The sequence below is a fragment of the Cucurbita pepo genome, chromosome LG02, assembly GCF_002806865.2.
Source record: "Cucurbita pepo subsp. pepo cultivar mu-cu-16 chromosome LG02, ASM280686v2, whole genome shotgun sequence".
Taxonomy (NCBI): Eukaryota; Viridiplantae; Streptophyta; class Magnoliopsida; order Cucurbitales; family Cucurbitaceae; genus Cucurbita; species Cucurbita pepo.
Window position 1 is genome coordinate 6,319,534 of NC_036639.1, and position 20,714 is coordinate 6,340,247.

Consider the following 20,714-nt stretch of genomic DNA (forward strand, 5'->3'; position numbering starts at 1 on the left):
TTATAAAAATAAGGCAGTCAAGATGCTAGACGTGTCTTGACATTGTACCCTAATGCATAAAGTACATAAACAGAATTGAGTAACACCGAGACACAACAAACGAAAACACAAAGGCACATGTGTTTTAGGCATGAGAACTCCCAAGTCGAGTCTCAACGCCACTATCATGGCTCGTTTGTCATGTTAAGCTTAATGAAAAAGAACATTCATATTCTCTCAATTAAAGCTCCGACTCTAACCAAGAATAAAAAATGTATAAGATTACAGAAGATTGTGATCTAACATCAAGCGCCATCAAATTCAATTCCTTGCATATCATTTGGTAATAGATGTATATGAAAGTTCAGTAACTTCCGTGGCATATCTACATGTATACAACAACTAAAGCCAATGCCAATAAATGCCAATAAATACCAATAAATACCAATAAATACCAATTAATCTATGGGGTTAAACCTCTCACCAAAGCTTTCATTTTATATTTGTCTGAAAGAAGCAGATACAGGAGGCACACTCAAATAGCTTAGAAATTCTCCCTCGTCGACTCTCAGAAGCCTCTGGGCTGGCTAAAAACTTCCATTGCAAACCATATAATTCGAGTCGAGTCAAGTCAAGCCGAGCCATGCTAGAATCTATTCCCCAAGCAGGAATCTGTTCTCCGATCCTGCAATATATTTGAAGGGCAGCTCACCACAATCCAGCTTCACGCAGTCACTGTCACCGGCAAAATAACTTCAAAACAAATCCTTCAATCCTATCTATTTTAACTAATGAATATAATGATGTAGGCAATGCATAGGTAATTCAGAAGCCAGCTTCAACTTTTATATTTTGTATTCTAGCACTGACATCCAAGAACAGCAAAAGAAGACACAAATCATTCAACAATTTGAAAAGTAAAATTCTTCTGATGAATTCAAAATCTTTCGTTTTTACAGTAAGAAATGTTAGGGATGAGGAATAGGTTAGTTGTGGCAAATTGGCAAGCAGTCCTTATCTGTCAAAGAGCTTTGTGAAAAGCTAAGAGGTCCCAGAAAAGTTGATATCATGATCCAGTTAGCCTTAATGGAAATCTTAAACTTGGCTGGAAGACTCCAAACAAGGTGCCCTTTGCCCAATCATCATAAGCTCAAGTAGAAGAAAGCCTCAATCATCTATTTTTTCATTGAGAAATTGTGGAATTCATTACCTCAAGTTGGGAGTGCTCGAGTCCTTAACTTGCCAACAAACAAACAATCTTTGCGTTGCCTTCTAGCAGTGGGTTCGATAAGAAAGCTACAATGAATAGAACGGAATTAGTGAATGCTTAATAGAAAGCAAGATGTCATTCACAATGAATAGAACGGAATTAGGATCTATCTCTATGCCATTGATAGTTGTCTTCTCCCAATTGATTTTAGCTCTGAATCACTTCCGAACTTCTCTACCTCTTCTTAGCTGAAAATCAAGATGTCATTCACAAGCTTGAGATGATTGAGAGTGATTTGTCACTTCCCATCAAGAAACCCTTCACCAAATTTAGGGAGCTTAAAATCAAAGGAAAAATCAACCTCAACATCCTTTACAGCAAGAACATCCCCCCTTCTTTACTATCTACATCTACTTGTGAGTTTGAAATCAGTTGAAACCAAGACAACTCCCCAGCAGACGCTTGAACCATATTAAGCTTTTAGTTTTATGATCTTTCGTGTAATCCTTGCTCAGTGTCTAATCTTTGGGGACCAATAGATACCTTGTTCGTGATATCCAAAAGTTCCAACCAAAGGGCCTTGCATGCATCACAATGGTCATTTGTGATTCCCAGCTCTCTTCCATGACATCAATACCCTTCCTTGATTTTTAAGTCACCGCGGCTTTTCAATGGACATGGTCAAACACTTCCTTGGTCCAAACCCCAAGATGATCCTTCAAATCTTTACACTCAAGTACGAAAGCATTATAAGGCAATCCTAATGGAGACCCTCCCACCACCCGTTCAAAAAGAGGAATGCATCAACCACATGCCAACATAAACCCAAATTTATACATATAAAGAAAATGTGTCCTCATGCTTTCCTAACACCATTCAACTATTCTCCATCAACAAGGTTGTAAGCTTTCTCGAGGTCAATTTTTATAATAACTCCTTAGCTTTTTCCTTCTTTTCCAATCCTCAACAGCTTTATCGGCCATTTCAGTGGAGTATATCATTTGTTGATCTCTTACAAAAGCATTACAAGTTCGATAGTCACTTGGGGCAAAATTGCCTTCATCCTCTCAACAATCACCTTATAGTCACGGTTTTACAGGGACCACTAGTTAGTAGTGTAATCTTTACATTTTTGGTATCCACTTTTGGGGGAAAAAGAGAGAACCCCTCGTTGATAATGGCATTAGAGATGTCTTTCTGCAAAAATAAAAGTAAAAATACAGAACATCGTCATGCTCTCAAACATGTAGGTGTTGTGCAAACTTTTCAAGAATTTAGAAGAGGAACCATGAGGGTCGGGAGCTGTGGTATTTGAAGACTAGTGATTCCATCGAAGACATCCTACTCCATAAATTCTTTTTTCTTCCTTTTTGATGAATAACTAAACTTCCATTGAGAAAAAAAAAATAAAAAAAAATGAAAGAATACAAAAGCATGTTGTCACCATTGCACTTCTTCAAGACTTACAAAGCACAACACTTACTTTCGCTCTTGAGAAGTCAGCCAACTCGAATTTTGGATTGTCGATGGTACAAAGGGCCTATCTCACAACCTCCACCCCTTTTCTAGGAAAATGAGTTAAGAAAACGATGTTAGAGAAAAGGTGTTGGAAAATGTTTGTTGTAAGCTAGCAAGCCAAACAATTAAGGATAATAACAACATTCACTGCATATAACTCTTGGTAGGAAGGATTGACAAATAATCGTACCCCACATAGTGCATTATGAGGCGAGGCGTCATACACCAACAAAAAATACAAGGGAAGTAAACAACTATGCTAAAATGAAAAACAAACCATGAAAGCATGGTAAAAAGGGGTTGGAACAAGCACACGACCATGAGAAACACGTCCTAAACAAGCATGACCGTGACACATGGCATGAAAAAAAAGAGCCACAAAAAAGGAGAAGGTGACAAACTAAAAAAGGGGTCTCCAATCAAGTACAACAAGACCTAATGGATAGTTACCAAATGGTTGTCACCAAAGTCTACAAAATGACGTTGAACTTAATATAGGCCCAGACCTCTCAAGCTCTCTCCATACCCAATTATTCCTATTCCACTAGCCCCACAAAACAACACACACCCCAACATGTCTCAAAAACTCTTTCCCTCTCATAAAAGGGAGGATGGAGAAGGAACTCCTTAGTCATCTCATAAATTCTCTCTCTAAAATACTTCTATGAATGGTGAACAAGGAGATCAAAATGGCCCTTGCGTTTGAATCTAAATCGTTCATCTTTGTCTTATAACATACAAAAAAATAGATGGAGAGGAAAATTATAGCGCAGTTTATCCATCTCTAACTAGACAAGTACAAATGCTTAAAATGATCTTAGTAACGAGGGATCTTACATACTTGTTCTTTCGCCTTTTCTTTTTGTAAGGACCTTATGCACATCTTTGATTGGTCGACACCTCACCCACAACAAGCCCATCACCTCTTTGGATCCACTCTATTAGGTCACCCTTTCAAGATGAAGAAGAAGCACCTTTAGGTCAACTTTATGAAAGCTTTCTTTTGGGTCACTTGGATTGAATGAACCAAAGAACCTATTGAAGAGAGGAGAGGCATTTCGACCATCTTTAGGATGGCATAACATGCTTTGATATTTCTTGGAATAAAATGATCTTTCTTTTGTAAGTCTTATACTTTTGCATCTATTTTGTCCCAATGAAGAAGTCTTTGGTATCTCCTTCGAATCAGGATTTTTCTCCCATCAATGATATTGTTTCTCATCCCAAAAATAACCAAAAACAAAAAAGAGCATTCATCTCTGACCTTGACCCACAAGTATCTAATCTTTAGGACCAAAAGATATCCTCCTTAGTCATGATATCCAAAAGTTCCAACAAGAGGGCCTTGCATATTTTTCACAATGATCATTTATAATTCCCAGCTCTCTTACGTAACATTGATATCCTTGTCTTTTTCAATCAGCATGGCTAATTACTGATGACATGGTCGAACACTTCCTTATTTGCAAAACTTAAGAAGATCCTTTAAAGCTTTATGCTTGAGCATGAAAACATACTAAAGCCATCCTACTCCCCCCAGCCCTCCAAATGAATGCTAAAAGACGGTTGCTTCAACCACATGTCAACATATACACATTTGTATACATAAAAAATAAACAAATAAATAATAGTGCCCAAGTGTGTGTGCGCTTACCCCTATTTTAGAAATTCATATCAGTGTATCTGTCGGGTGTTGTGTCTGTATTTGTGTCCCTCCTTACCCCTACTGTTCTCATTAAGAGGATGGAAGTGATTAACTTTTGCTCCTTCACTAATCAACGAAGGACAACATTGTGTAGTTACCAACAATATAAATCACACGGACATACATCTATCGGGATGTATTAGGATAGGAAAATAGAACCAGCATGAAGCTTTCTGTCTCAAGTTTAACGAAATTTCTTTTCGGCGCACAAGCAAATAAGGGATAAGTTTACCATTCATACTTTCTAAGGCTAAGCACCATGCCATAACTGTCCTAATAACTGTTATCTACAAGGGAAGGATTCATAAATCTTAGTTTACAAGGTTCCATAAAATTTTACGGCAGTTGCCATTTGCACGTTGCAAGATGCTGACCAAAACCCAACAAACGCAGCAATTTACAGCTAGGGTCATCAAATTCATCGTAAAGATTGGCAGATAAATAATTTGTTTGCAAACTTACCGACACTACTTTTACTTAGCAAGCAAACCACGTCTAGGCAGGCAACTTAAGACAGCAGGGCCGTGAACCTTGCCTCGAACACGAATCCTCTGTAAAGCCCATCGCTATATCCAGGCACCCCACATATCCACCGCCACTCTGCTTTTCCAGAACAACGATCCCACAATGCCATCATCCCCATTCTCTTCGCCGAAAAGCAAATCCGATCACCACCACCAAAAACCTTAAACTTACTTGACCCTTGAAAGCACTGAAACATCTGAACAGGCATACGACCCGCCTCATCCCACTCCAATGTATCCAAATCCAACCTTAAAATCAGAATCGTCGAGCACGAAGCAGTCAACGAAAACGACGATTTGAGCCCACCCACCATCAAGATTTGGTTCCCCGTCCCTCGGACCAAACGAGGCCGTTTCAAAATGTCAAAAACATCCCCCCATTCGTGCCTTTCAAGCCGACCCCAATTCTGGGAGCTCTTGAGATCAGTAATAGTACAAGCAAACAACTTCCATTGGCTTCTCCACGGAGAACCCACATCACAAAGAGCATAAACCGAGTTAGAAACCAACACAGGGCTTCGAGGTTTCGAAGGCAGGTTAGAAGAGAATTTACTCCACTGATTCGACCCAGAGAAATAAAGAGCCGCAAGCTCCGTCAAAACCATTACTCTATTAGCAGAGTCAACCAAAACCGACCCATGTCGAGACCAGGCCGAGCCGAGCTGCGGCAAGACCCGGAACTGGCGAGTCAAAGGGTTACAAACTACAAGCGACTTATTCGACTCAGGAGACTCCGGCGAGTCGCCCCAGAGATATACAAGACCGAGAGAGGACGCGACAGGGTGAGGGAATCGAAAGGGCAAAAAATCGAGGGAGAAACGAAGCCACTGATTCTGATCAGGGTCATAGACGTGGAGACAAGAATTGGCGGCGGCGGCAGAGAGGCGCTCGTGACTGTGGTGGTGGTGGTGGTGGTGGTGCGGCGGCCGAAGGGCGATGAGGTGAAGAGGGGGACGGATGGAGATGAGGTCAATGAAGAAAGGGGATGAGATAATTTGGTCGAACTGCTTGCAGACGCAACGGCAGATCATAATTTGACGGAGAGGGAGGGATAGGAAGATCTGATGGAAAGTGTCATTGGGAAGACAGTATATCGGAGAAGCTTCCATCCGGCGATGGGCGGAGGCGGAGGAGGAGGAGGAGGAGGAAGGAGACTTGGGAAGGGATTGAAAATGGGGGATTGTGGGCTGTTATCCAACGGGGAGAAATAGAGCTAGAAAGTGATGAGCTGGTTTTTTCAATTAAAAAATAAATAAATAAAATACAAAATTATACAATATAATATTTAAGTTTTTAATAAATTGTAACGACTCGCATTTCAAAATAACCTTTAATTTAAAACTTTTCTTTAAACGCATGCATTTATAGTTAAATTTAACCAACAATTCAATGACCCAACACGACATAGGTAGTTCATAATATCAAACAGGTACAAGACACGGATCTAACCCAAAACTCCAGGAATAGTCCTAGTTCATGTGTGTCTCTACCGACCGCTCCATCATGTCTCATCTAAAAAATTTATATTATTAATAGCTCATAATTCATTACTAAGTTGTATGGATCTTAGTTCATTCATTCAATATCTTATTCTCGTTCATTCGTACGCTACATCCTAAGTTTACTCATTCTTCGTAAGCCTTGAATTTTTCTAAAGTTTTTTAAGTCTCCTAGTTAGTCGTTTTCTGCTACTCTATTATCATCATCATCATCATCATAGCTCTATGTTCTGAGGTACAACCTTGGTATTAGTCTCGTAGGGTTCATGCATGCTAAGGCTCAATCAACTTTAAATACAATTGTAGACCTTTGTCGTTCCTAACAGGTTCAATAAAGGACAACTACGGGCAAACTTTCTAATAATTTCCACAGAGCATAAATCATATGTCGTGAAATATCGTATACCAGTCTTTTAGTTATTCGACCCCTAACAATCGAGTCAGGTTTACAATTAGGAGCTAGTTGGCGAACCTCTAATCGTCCCCATATAAACTCACATGAATGAACAATAATCATAAGTCTGAAGGACAACCAACTCCAAGGTACAACTGTGAACCCCCTGTTGCTCGTGACAGACTCACTATATGAAAGCTAACTGACAAACTTACTAGTAGTAGTCCTCACAAATTACCGTTCATAAATTCATAAGTCAGCTCTATAGCTATTTGAACTCTTGACAATCGCATTAGGTTCACAATTAAGGGCTAGTTGGTGCACTCTTAATTGTTCCCATATAACAGCTAAAATTATACACATAAACTAAAGACATAGCATGACGACCTAACATGGATACATAGTCTTAATCTCATATCCAAATTAGTTCATAGTTTAGTTTGTACTCTTTAAGTGAACATCATAACATAACATGTATAATTCTCAGCTCATCCCATGCTCAAATCTTAATATAACTTTCCTATAACGTGTTTTGTATCATGCTAAAGACACTTTTAGTTTCGTTCAAATCAAAACTCAACAGTTTATTTTCTCGATAACAGTGTACCATAACGTTTAACGTGCTCTTACATACATCAAACCAGCCCATTTCATGCTCAAATTTCTACGACATGTTTTTTATATCATATTTCCATGCATACTAAGAACATGACTAAATTCAAGAGTCTGAGGTGCCACGTACTTGGGAAGCGTGACATTTTTTATTCGGGTTTGCATATCTTAATGGAGTTTCACAAACCACTTCGTATACCATATCATTTCTATTTAGCCCCTAATATATATGTCATGAATTTTGTCGATGAACCGCTGAAATGGTAATAGAGCTATTAGATTTCACGAGTCGAAGAACATCCAAATCGATAATTCACAAGACATATAAGATGTCAAGAGTAGAGGTCGATAATTCACATGATGATGATATGAGATACCGATTTTCTTGTTCTTTTTTTCTTTAGATTTTCTTACTGGATCACCTGGCATGAAGTCCTTACCTCTGGACTAAATACTACAAACAAAAGTGAATGTCATGCAGTTATATAAATTTATAAACTCAATAACAATCAGCACATAACCATATCCAAGGCGCTACATGAATGTCTAGCACATTGATAAAACCTTAACCAAACGAACGTCTCGACCTTTTCGATCCCATAGTTAATGAGATTAGCCGAAGTACTTAAAAATTAACCCAAACAAAAGATTATGTGAGGAAATTTTTAAAAAATTGGGTTTAACAGTAAAAAAGATGAGATAACACCTTCCTCACGCATTCTCTTTTGCTTCAGGGACCTTCCTCTCATGTTCTCTTTCGCTTCAGTGACTTGATACTCTTAACAATATAGCTGACCACCTCCTTCAGAGTAGCTTTCCTTCCTTCCTTAAAGTTCCATAGTTCGGGTACGGAGTAACGACCACTTGGATTATATTCATTCATCTCTTTCAGAGCAGTAACGACAGCGTTGTATATCTCGTCGCCCCATTCCTGCTTCAGACCTTTCAGTTTCTCATCGTCTTCATCAATATTCTCCTGCCATGCATCATATAGTTCATAATATAATTTTCAACCAGTCAATCCAGAAAAAAAAAAAAAAAAAAAAAAAAAAAAAAAAAAAAAAAAAAAAAAAAAAAAAAAAAAAAAAAAAAAAANTGTTTGTTTTTGTACCATGTGGATAATGTCCAAGTCTATTTGGCATGTTTTCATGACAAGTACCCAGGTAAAGGCAAGATTCACAATAAAATAGCTATAGATGGATAGAAGAAAACATCCATTTAAAAAAAACGGATGCTTGCAGGCAGAAACCTTGAAAGCCCACTTTAGTGGAATCGTGCATTCGTGCATTAAGCGAAGTATGCGAAAGTATGGTGGTTTCGTCTTGAATACGCTCGAGAAGGGAGGTAATCCCAACCTCAAGTTATTCTTTCAATACAATTTCCCAAAGGTTTACAAGCTCCTATGACCAGTTTTGACCCATATTTCCTCAAACAATTTAAATGTACAAAAAGGATGATGAGAAAGACATATTCAGGTACCTGGGAATCCCCATCAATAGTAACAACTTTAAATGGATGCCAATTTGGATCAGTCAAACTATCCTGCCACAAGGAACATAAAGTGGAGGCTTGCACCATTGCCTCATCAGGAGAAAATTTCTGTTTGCAAGTGTTTTGGAATGGTTTAATATCAATATCTCCCATTCTCTTTATTCCAATATTAGGACGGCCATTTGATGATTGATCTTGCAACCCCTACACAGCAAAATCATTGGTTAATGAGAAAAGAGTACACGATGTCTAGATTGTATCTCTTTTTTCTATTAGGAATAAGTTGGAGCATCGAGAGAGAATCATAATTAATAGAAGGGATGCACAAGATCGTACAGTTATTAATTCTTTGCGGGCGTCTTGTAATTCATCGTTGCTTTCACGCTCCTTGGCAACAAGTGTTCGATATAGCTCCTGTAAATCGTTCAAATCCTCAACCTTTTGATTCAAATCATCATCCATTTCTTTCATCTTCTGTTGTACTCCTACATCATCTTGATCCTCAAGATGCTTCATAACTTGCAGTTTCCCTTTCAGTTCTTGAATTTCCATTTCCAGCTTCTGCTTGGCATCCAGCTGCTTTTCCAATTGCAGAATCTTGCTTAATGCTTCTTCTTTCTCTCTCTGGATGAAAAAAATATTGAATCATTGCTTTTTAACGAGAAAATAATGCGGAAATTAACAATGAACGAACCTTCTGCTCTTCAACAAGGCGTAAAACATTTTCGTCAGCTCTTCTCTGTTCCAAAGAAGCCAACTGGAGCGAATTGTTCCTCATATCATTCTAGAAGAACAAGAAAAATTAAAAATGATTGTAAACCACATCTCTGATAGTAAAACATACATAAGTTCGAGCTATTAGCTTAATGCTTACTAAGCCCCAGATCGTCTTAAACATGAGAGAACATTGTATGAAACATGAACAATAACAGGGTAAAGATGTGAACCAGGAGGCCTCATATCACCTTTTTCTTCTCTTCATCGTGTTTTTGTCTCTCAAGTTCAGTCAATGCTTCACGTTTGTTCAATTGCTTACTCCAGGAGTCAAGTTTCTTTTTCTTAGTCTCCAACTCTTGGTGCAGTTTTTCTTGTTCTTCTAATATTCTTCGAACATTATCTCGTGCAAGTCTCTGTGTCTTTCTGGTTTCTGAACCGAATAAGACAAATCATAAACATCAAATGGCACAGTATCAGAGTTATGCAACATAAATAGACACATGGTGACCTCTTTGCAAATCTCTTTGCCCTAGGGAAATCATAAATGCTAAACAAATACAATCATCATCTTTATGGGAGGAGGTTTAGAAGCCATTTCAATACGAACTTGAAGTTATGTAACTGAACATTCGATCATATTTTCATTTGCATAGTTTGGTTGTGAATATAATAGTACACTTGAGTAAAATATAGTAGAACATGAGGAAACTAAACACTCATGCATATATCCACTGCACACAAACAAAAAAGAACAACCTTCAACAAAAGCATGGTGAAGCTGGTCTTTCTCTTCAAGCATCCTACTTAAAGACATTGTCTTCTCATTGTACTTGTATTGTAGTTCATCCAGATTTTTATTAGTCAAATCAATTTCATGTGTAAGATTCTCCACAACCGTATTCCTACTTTGAGTTGCCTCGTTCACAATGTCTGAGACGGTTCTCAATTTCCCTCTCTGCCGAAGAAACTCGCCTATAGGCTCATTTGAGTTATAATCGTCTGCGCGTGCACACCAACCATAAATTTCCAAGCTGGAGTTTGTTTTGGTTTTCCAATTCTTTTTACTATGATTGTTGGTCTCAAACAATTTTTCGAAGTCCGTTGCATTCACAAAACCATTCCAATCATTATTGAATTCAACTACAGCTTGAGCATGGGATTCCTTCTCATTCCAAAAAGTATAAACATCTAAAGGCCTATATTTAGCAAACTTTTGTCTCCAATACCCTGAATCAGAGACCGACTTTCTGTCCTCCCCTACTGATATATTGACTATGACTCCCATCCAAGGCCATACATAAAGCTCCTTTTCTGAATCTCGACTGATAGGAGCTGGTGGAGTTGGACGCCGTATTTGGTCCGCTTCAGAAGCTAGTTCATTCTCTAGATATTTTGCTAAAGCAAGATGGTTCGCCTTCTGTCTAGCATTCCTGTTCTTAGAGCCTTTACTAACTCCAGAAGCATGCTGGAGTAAATCCTTATATTTGTAGTCCTGTTTTTTCTTCCCCATACAGAACGGACATCTAAGAATTCCATTTGCTGTTTTCACAACTAGTTTTCCAGTCCTCAGCTGTTCATATGGTTTGTCCGCATAATCATTTATCTCTGAGTCACTGAAATCTGACTCTTCTTCACTGCTGTAGTCCATCTAAAAAATTACATTGAGAATAATTAAACAAGAACTGCAGAATGATACATCATTAACTATTGAACATTCAAGAATCCAAAGCAATCTATCATGAAATATCCATATAAATGTCACACATATACAACAAAAACTTGGTAATAGCACAATAAGCTAAGGAAATCAACCAGAAACCAACCACTACTACACACAAGCTTGTTGACCAACAACTGATGACATTATAAAAGGTCCTCCCAAATAAAAGAACCCAAAAAACAAGGAAAAGAAAAGAACCCCATGAAACTTTAAGCGCTGAATTTCGATATAAAACCCCTCGCAGCTTGTATGGAGACTAGTAAAGGAATATAGAAAAGGACTTCGACAGTGAAATCCTTTGGCAGGTTGATTTAACTAAGGAGTGGGGAAAAGACTGGATCAACATCTGGAATCAACCATAAGGACTCAAATACTTCACATCGCCTCGAAAATGAGTTACAGAATGAAGCAACATTGAGAAATAGAATTTGTAATAATGCATACAAAATCCCTAAACTGGGTGGAAAGAAAATGTTAAAACAACAACAAATATTGAATGAATTTCAAAGGAGGACTTACTTTTGCTCTTGATTACACAAGATTTTTGAAAGCGAAAGAGAGAGGAGTGCTGTTTGTTCTTCGCGGTGGTACCGGAGAGAGTGGAAAAGACGAGCAAAATGTCACAGGCTAATTAACTCTGGTTTGACGCGGAATAGTGACGAGCAAAGTAAGGTGAACACAAATGTCGGGTTTATTTATTTATTTATTTTTTAAAGTGGTCTAGAGTAGTAGAATAAACATCGCTTTATATTCCCCCTCTAAATTAAATATTAAAAAATAATAATGGATCTGGTTGGATGAAGGTTCTACATCGGCTAATTTAGGAAATGATCATAGATTTATATTCAACCAATAATATCTTGATTGGTACAAAAGCCGATAGTAAAGTCCCACTCAAAGTGGACGATATCATATCATTGTGAAGAGTTGTTTATGTAACCGATCTAATTATTTAAAAAAATTAATTCTTAAGTGTTTTAAAAATATAAACTTAAATTAACATAATCCATTGCAAATTTAACATAATTTAGATTACAACAATTTTTTTAAAAAAATATAGAAATATGCAAACCAATAATTACAATTAATCATTTTATACCGATAATTGTTAAAATGATGTGTAACTACAAGTTTGATCCTTGAATTTTCAACTTTGCAGTTTATTTGATCTTTGAATTTGAAGACTCATTTACTTCCCGCGAATCAAAATGGATGTTATTAACTTGTGTTTATTAGAAATTGTCTAGAATAAAAATAAGATATGACATCATGCAGGGGTACATGAATGAAATGAAGACTAGACTATATTTGAATTAGAGTGATCCGAATAGAATGACTAAAGAAAAGTATAAAAGAATTGAAAGTTACTATCTATATCAACAAGATCCATCTTCCTTTTTTATGGCTCAAGCACAGAACCTCCAAAAGTGAAGTGTACTTTGCTTTGAGCAATTCTATGTTGGATAACCTCTTGAGAATTGTCCTAATACATGTGAGTGAAGACAAAACATGTTGGGAAAGACTCATGTTGGTTTGTGGGAATAGCCTTTACTCTTAGAAGCGAGAATAAGCAACATGGGACTCATGTTGCTCTTTGGGAATAGTCTTCACCCTTGGAAGCAACGAGTAAGTAAGGACTCATGTTGATCTCTGGGGATTGTGTTCATTCTTAGAAGCGAAGAGTAAGTAATGTGATCATGTTGTAGGAGAATGTCGGGCTGATCTTTGAATAGGAAAAAGAGTGGACCTAGAGAAAAAAGAGGGGTAAAGGTTGAAACTGAGGGTTCAACCCTAGATTCAAATTTGCAATTGGAGAAGAATGAATGAAGACGATTTTCATTATTGCTATTCAAGGATGGAGTGGAGGAGTATGTAAGCCTGTCCGTTGTTAGGTCAACGTTCTAACCAATTGAGCTAATTAACTTGGCTTTGAAAATCTTGGCTCCTTCACAATGATATACCACCGGTAGATTAACCAAGCTATGATACCACTTGATGACTTTTAAATAAGGAAATCGATGAGAGAAAATTGGAGGAAAAACCGTCTAAGAAAGGAGGAAAAACAGTCTAAGAAAATTTGTTGGAAATCGGTGAGAGAAAATGTTGACAGAGGAAAAAACAGTCTAAGAAAATTTGTTGGAAGAAGAATGAAAAAAGAAAGAATAAGAAAATAACAGAGAGAATGAAAGAAAGCTTGGCATTTGACTTTGTGAAAAAACCATGATTCTCGTCTAATTAGACTATTTAAAACCAACAAAGCTGCGTGTAGATTCTCCCGACTAATTTTAAGAAAACGTGAAAAACTAAATAAAGAAAACTGCAGACTTTTATCTAACACTTGAAGTACTTGACTTCTTCTCCTTTGCCTTCAATTCTGTCACCTCCTCCACCTATTGGGGAGTTGGTCAATAATTTATATTACTCCCACTTGCACAAGCATGATTCTGTTTTAGGTTTTGGGATTAATCGTTGTTAAGGTCAAACAGTCATTCAATTGTAGCATAGGTCGAGGAAAAGTCTTGAACTCTTTGTTCGTTGAGCTTGGTCTTTGCCTGACTTCAGCCTGTCCGCAAAACAAAAGAACTTGTCCTTCTTGGACATGTCACGAGTATCCAACTATTTAACATAGTCTCATATATTCTCAGTATGCATCAGCTCCCTTAACTTTCTCCTTGCTATTATCTCGACATTCTCTAGCTTCATAGTACATCGGGCATCTTGGATGTCCATGTACTTGGATCTTCACCACAACTTTGTATCATCAGCTAGATGCATTATGACCAATGTGATCTTTGCCTCTTATGTCACTGTGTCTTGAAAGTACTCTTTAAGATCAAAGATAAAATTCTTCAAAGTCTTAGTGTCTCGAGCCCCGCAGAAGAGCATAAGCTCCAAGACCTTCACCTTATTAAATTGAACCATACCCCCAATTGGAGATTGGTTTCCTACCGCTCTTACGGTGAAGTTTAGTTTGGCGCTTAGATTCGTTAATCCAAGTTTGTCCATATTTTAAAAAAGAATGGTGGTGCAACTAACCACTCTTCGACACATCGAATCACGAATCGCCACGTGGAGTCAATGATAAAAAGTCATACAACATTACCTTTTATAAAACAGGGGATGAAAGAAAAATTAAAATTTCGAAATATGCATTCAAAAACCCAAAATAATTAAAAAAACACAACTGTGTCACATAAAAAACAGTTTAGAAAATATCATGAGTTTACAAAAATAAACATCAAAATGATACTAAAAACGACATGGAAAGTGAGGACTTGATCCAAGGGTCTCTCTTGCCGCCGCACATTTCCGCCACTGACACTAGTCTACACTTCACCTGGAAAATAGAGACAACATGGAATGAGTATAAAAATACTCCACAAGCAGCCTACTTGTAGGACTTAATCCTTTACACAGAATCTTAGGCTAGGTGCTCGAAATTGTCTCTAACAAAAGTCTGCTGTGGTCTCAAGAGAGACTCTATGGGTACTTGTTGATATGGATTCTCCATACCTATCTACCTACTAAGCTCAAACCACTGGGTTTTCTCTAGTAGTGCTGGGTAACACCTACCTATTCCTAATATCAGTAACTACCTACTCGTGCACCCTTAATGGGTTAGAATAGTAAACTACCTGTCTTACACCCTCATAGGGTTCAGAGCAGTAAAATTACCTGTCTCAGGAACAGTAACTACCTGTTACTTAGCCTTTTCTGGCTAGAACAGTAAACTACCCGCCTCTACGCCCTTCCAAGTTGGGTCAGTAAAAAGGCTATGACTCTGCCCACTAGCCACCCCTTATTTTGTACTATAGTAGTATACTCCGTATGGCTACTAATATCCTCTATGAGTGACAACTATTCAAACGTAACAAGTAGACTCTAACCTCTGTTCGTTAGTTCACAAATAGGGGTTGCAACCTACCCATCCCTACGAGGTACCTGATCAACCCATGGAGACTACAAGTACGTAACCAGTAGCTCATAGTCTATAAATTTCATAATTCACATTCTCTAGCACACAACGATTAGTCCAACTCACAATTGGGTAATAGTGGGCTATCCAAACCCTAAATCAATGTATATTAAGGAATTAAGGCATACAGCATGCTCTAATTAAGTAATAATAATCAACCTAACATATTAGGAAACATATAAGTCCAATAATCTATCATAGATTACATGTTCATATATGTTGAAGCTATATATCGATAACTATATTCAAGGGGTAAACCATTCACATCGCGTCTAATTTTTATACTATATTGAATGGATTATTTCATCTTACACACTCGAACACTCACGAATGATGGTACCAAGTTCCTTTTCCATAGGGTTGGAAGTCAAATTATACATCTCTTTTATATTCATGATATTTCTACAACAACAACAAACGATCTAACACCCTATCTTCCTCTTTAAGTATATATCCATCCAATCCCAAAATTTATCAACCAAGACGAGCAAAATTTCCTCTATATCCAATGAGTCTCTTCACAAACAGTCAATGGCTACTTCAACAAGACAGCCAAAGAGAAACAAAACAAAACCCAAACGACAAATCCCATCAACCTTTTACCCTCAACCTAAGCCCCAACAATGACAATGATTTGGAAGAACTCAACCTCATTGACATCTTTGGTCATGCTTGTAAAGAAGTAGCAGCTGAGCCTAGAGTTTTCTCTTGCAATTATTGCCAAAGGAAGTTTTTTAGCTCACAAGCTCTTGGTGGCCACCAAAATGCTCATAGTCGAGAGAGAAAGCTGGCTAAAGCAGGTTTTGAAGACCCTTTCCATGGATCCTATAGATCATCCTTTGGAGTTCAAACAAATTCTATGGTGCATCGCAAGTTTTATAGGAAGCATGGAAGAGGGGAACTAGTTCGTGGGAGTTTTCGATCATGGAGCGGCGGTTGGAAGGCGTCTGTAGTCGACGTTGGGTCGTGGCATGAACAATATTCGAAGAGTAATAAACGTAATGAATCGCTCGAGCTAGAGTGTCTAGATTTGTCTCTTAAGCTGTGAAAAATGTGTTTTTTGGAATTGTTTTATGCATACTCAATAGGTTTTGTTATAACCATGAATAATCAAGCCTCATAAGAAGTTGCTATCAACTCACCTTGCTCGATTACTCGATCATCTATGTGGGATGCCTTAAAATGATGGCTAGAAGGTCTCAATATTTAGGCTAAAAATTGTCTTTTGCCGCAAGAGACATCATACAAAGAAACTTAATCCACCGGCATCCAAAATCGACACCAAACTCCACAATGGTATGATATTGTCCACTTTGAGCATAAGCACTCGTCACTTTTCTTTGGACTTCTCCAAAAGGCCTGACACCAATGAAGAGAGTATTCTTTGATTAGAAACCCACGATCATTCTCTAAATTAGCCGATGTGAGACTTTCATCATCCAACACCTCCCCTCGAATAAAGCATGCCTTCTCTTAATCGGGGCTCGACTCCTTTTCTTTTGGAGTCTTTTGTTCGACATTTGAGGATTTATCAATCTATTGGCACGACTAAGTTTAGGACATGACTCTGATATCATGTTAGATGAACACAACTCTCGACAATGGTATGATATTGTCTACTTTGAACAGACAATTGAAACAAACATTTAATGATTAGGTTCGATAATTCCAACAACTAGAAATGATGACTACCAAAGCTATGTGTTGAAAATATGACAAAAGGTCCCTATAGCTGTGGTGCATAAATCAATCATTTTCCATGACAAAATTGATGCTAAATCATTTGATTATTCGTAAGACGTAAAATTAAGTTTTTGGAAGGTCAATCAATTTATGGGTGAAAATTTGAAGTGTTGCAATATCCAAGTGACATACTTTTTTAATGCTTCTCTTATTTTTGCAGGAAGACTTTAATGCTGAACCTTTCTTGAGGTATCAATTTCAAATGAATTGGTTGTCCATTTAGTGGGTGTCATACTTCCATGCCCTCCACCATTTTTACCTTAAAATACTCGCACCCTTTCCACATTGCCTCATGCCTAAGAAACACATCATGTTTAACAAATGATATGGCTATCAAACTCATGAGTAGGTGACGATTTCAAGTGCTGGTTTCTTTAACGATAAGGGTTTCAAAAAAAAAAAAAAAAAAAANGATTTCTAGTGAGGCATGCCTTGCCAACGAGGGCTATTAATTCCTTAAGTCCCCATGTTAAACCCTAGCCACCTTAGTAGCCGTCTTTTCTTTTTGAGCCACTGTCGTACCTGTGAGGGGGGAGACGAAAGGTTTAGGTGAGGAATCGAAAACGTCTTGAGACTTTAGACTTCTGTGAGTCCTTAGATAGGAGCAAACCGGCGCTAGGATACGTCGGGCAAGGAGGGACAGACGCGCCACCAAAGACAGACGGATGGACGACGACCATTCCACTGGCGACAGTAATCGAGTTCTTTGATTAGGGTTATTGAGGCTTTCGGGCGAGGAAGACGAAGCGGAGGCCATAGGTTGACCCTTCGGCACTCTACGAGTTCGTCTCGGTCAGCGCACAGGCTGCACCTCGCGGGCCGAGCTCGAACACCACCATTGGGCCTCGTTCCCTTTCGACCCAACCCAAAGACGCATCCAGGAACCCTGTGCCATCAGTGTCCTTTGCAGCCCATCGGTTTCGATGTTGTCGGCGGCTTCGTTGCACTCGCGGCTTGGCGGCGCGACATACGTATAATATACCGATTCCTAGGTTTTTGACCAACCATTCCCACCCTTGTTTCAACCATCTGAGGTCAGTATAACTCCATTTTGGTAAAACAGTTTGCGATAGGGACGTACCTGTTGGGTTTTATGTCCTAAAACTCATAGTTTGTAAACAAAAAACATTTTCTATTTTCAATAAAATTATTATTGTTGTTTATTCAATAAAGATTGTTATTGAATAAAGTGAACTTTACGATCATTAATCTAAATCCAACAAACTAAGAAGACTCTGGCTATAGTATGATTACTTGAACAATATGTAGAGAAATAAGAGTGGATGAAGTTCAAGTATATAGTCAAAATGATCTATAGTATAAGGATAAGGCTGAGTACCTTATTCTGGGGACACTATGGATGCGGCCCACTTTTGTATATGATATAAACAATGTGATCACTAAATTGTACATGTGGAGACATGTGAGTGGGGGCGTCCTATGCAATGAGTATTGCATAAGATCGGACCATGAAGAAAACCACTCTCACTTTATAAAGTCGTTTACTGTTGAGACTGATTTTCTTTTCATTCGATAACCTAGGTAACTCGGTTTTAATCCTGAGCTAACCATGAACTCCTGTTTATTCGGAATTATCCTTAGATTTGCATGGGTGAGAGTGGCTCTAGTTCGCCGACTCAACAGGCCTCCCATTTCAGGGGTAAGACTGGGTGAATGGCTGGGGACGTGGGGTGCAAGACGGAATTCACTCCTACCCACTTTTAGGGATAGAAGAAAGGTAGTTCCCTTAAGCACTGACTCCAGGTCTTGAACAAGGGGCCCCACCCTCTCATTGGCCTGAGAGGGATTCGGTTTACTGGTTGGACCACAAACCAATTGTTTATTAGAGGATCAGTGAGACATAAGGAACAAGAAGTAACTTCAGGGGTAAAACGGTAAATTGACCCAGCTCTAGTTACGAACAACCTGTGAAGGATCGACTTACTAATCATGGTTATATCAGATGGACAGAAATATATCTATAGTGAGGGGAGTGCAACTACTAGGCTATAGTGGAGTGTCCTAGTAGTTAACGAATGTTGGTTAACCAGGTTAATGAGTTTAATCGGTTAATCTTGAATCGTTGGAGCCCATGATCTATAGGTCCATTAGGTCCCTCTGCTAGCTCATATCGGACTAAACCATAGAACAGTGTGACGAGTGAGTTCGAAGTGTTCGAATTCAAATTAGGGAATATGCGTTACATATATACGATATATTTAACCGCAATTTTATTTTATTTACGAATTAAACGAAAAGAGAGAATCTGAGATATTTAAATAAGATTTAAATATCTTAATCAATTATGTGTCGGAATTGACTGGGATTGGCATTTGAATTAATATTAAATATTAATTAAATAGTTTAATTAATTATTTAATGTTACTTTAATTTGAAATTCATTATTCAAATTAATTGTTGAATTAAAATGAAGAAAGTCAAAATGTTGACTTTCATCTAATTAAAATGAAGAAAGTCAAAATGTTGACTTTCATCTAATGGAAAAATCATGTTAGTGGAATTTTGAGGTGTCAAAATTTGGTTTAACCAAACTTGCATGTTTGCCAAATAAACCCCACAAGTTTGAGTGGAATTTTGAGTGTCAAAATTTGGTTAACTCAAACATGCATGCTTGCCACATAATCCCAAACATTTGAGTGGAATTTTAAGTGTCAAAATTTGGTGATCTCAAATTTGCATGAACATGCAAACATGACTCTTTAAATAGAGTGATCATGGTACATGGAAGGTCTTCTTCTTCTTGGTGAAAAACCTTGAGAAAAACCTCTCACAAACACTCTCTTCACATATACAAAATTCCTCCCAAGTTTAGTCACTCACCGGATTCCACAATCCCGTTCTAAGGCCGGAGGATAGTGGAGAAAACACTAATGGTGGTTCGAAACCGGTTCGTGAGGAAAAAGGAGTTTGAACTACAAAAGGTTAGTATCTAAACTCATTAAGTTTTAATACTTATGAACATGCTAGTTATTTACTATAATTGATGTTCTAAAAGTGCCTAAGATCCAAATTGCTTCCGCATGTGTTATATTAACACCATCAGTACCTTGGTAGCTAAGCATAAGAACTAGTTGTGAAATGACTCTAAGTGTATCATGTGATTTTATAGGAGGTAGTTAAGCGCCGGAGTTAGTGTTGTGAGTGACTTCGGCCAAGGCCAAGGAGGTAAGTAACCTTACTATTACTATTGGCGTGAGATATGTATGTATGTTGGTGCATGCCCTATGGCCCTTGCATGCACCATGTATGTTGTTGATGTATGCTAGGCTAGATGTTCCTTGCAGTGAAATGTTTGTTCCTTGCAGTGAAATGCTATGTATGCCATGTTTATGTATGTGATTCTTGCAGTGAAATGCCATGTATGCCATGTTTGTGTATGTGATTCTTGTAGTGAAATGCTATGTATGCCATGTTTATATATATGACGTTTGTGACACGGTTGCTACCCTGTATGTATGAGCTTGATTGACATGTCGTGATTGTAATGAGAACCCCGCATGCCATGAATGAGACGACTAGTATGCTATGATATGCTTGCTCGATGCTGACCCAGTTATGTTATGTAATGCAGTGAGAGGATGGAACGTTGTATGCATAATGCCATG

At 38.0% G+C, this 20,714-nt stretch overlaps 2 protein-coding genes across 15 annotated transcripts; both read right to left on the reverse strand.

Moving 5' to 3' along the window:
- Positions 1-279: 279 nt before the first annotated feature.
- Positions 280-6,148, reverse strand: LOC111789178 (SKP1-interacting partner 15-like). 14 transcript variants are annotated; one of them, XR_002814287.1, is made up of 5 exons: positions 4,875-6,148; positions 3,549-3,658; positions 2,673-2,754; positions 1,190-2,386; positions 280-714 (listed from the first exon to the last, which is right to left on the reverse strand). XR_002814287.1 is itself a non-coding variant. In XM_023669841.1 (2 exons), exon 1 carries the CDS (start codon positions 6,043-6,045, stop codon positions 4,921-4,923), a length of 1,125 nt encoding a protein of 374 aa, XP_023525609.1. In that variant the 5' UTR covers positions 6,046-6,148; the 3' UTR covers positions 280-714; positions 4,875-4,920. The 14 variants fall into 14 exon arrangements, 2 of the variants coding, with proteins under 2 accessions (XP_023525609.1, XP_023525610.1); XR_002814285.1 differs by lacking the exon at positions 3,549-3,658 and having other exon boundaries at positions 1,190-1,275; positions 1,428-2,386; positions 4,875-6,147; XR_002814284.1 differs by lacking the exon at positions 3,549-3,658 and adding an exon at positions 2,477-2,570 and having other exon boundaries at positions 4,875-6,147.
- A 1,756-nt stretch (positions 6,149-7,904) lies between these two features.
- LOC111789177 (factor of DNA methylation 1-like) lies at positions 7,905-12,062 on the reverse strand. Its single transcript, XM_023669839.1, has 7 exons — positions 11,889-12,062; positions 10,406-11,297; positions 9,898-10,079; positions 9,627-9,716; positions 9,269-9,556; positions 8,921-9,136; positions 7,905-8,417 (listed from the first exon to the last, which is right to left on the reverse strand). Exons 2-7 carry the CDS (start codon positions 11,295-11,297, stop codon positions 8,187-8,189), a joined length of 1,899 nt encoding a protein of 632 aa, XP_023525607.1. The 5' UTR covers positions 11,889-12,062; the 3' UTR covers positions 7,905-8,186.
- Between the last annotated feature and the right edge of the window lie 8,652 nt (positions 12,063-20,714).

What these genes read in the sequence shown, in the direction of transcription:
- LOC111789177 (XM_023669839.1), bottom strand. Translation starts at nt 11,297, where the DNA reads ATGGACTACAGCAGTGAAGAAGAGTCAGATTTCAGTGACTCAGAGATA. An exon ending in ACGATGAAGAGAAGAAAAAG is followed by an intron (nt 9,717 to 9,897) that starts GTGATATGAGGC and finishes TTGTTCTTCTAG; the next exon opens with AATGATATGAGGAACAATTC. An exon ending in CTATTGATGGGGATTCCCAG is followed by an intron (nt 8,418 to 8,920) that starts GTACCTGAATAT and finishes GATGCATGGCAG; the next exon opens with GAGAATATTGATGAAGACGA.
- LOC111789178 (XM_023669841.1), bottom strand. Translation starts at nt 6,045, where the DNA reads ATGGAAGCTTCTCCGATATACTGTCTTCCCAATGACACTTTCCATCAG.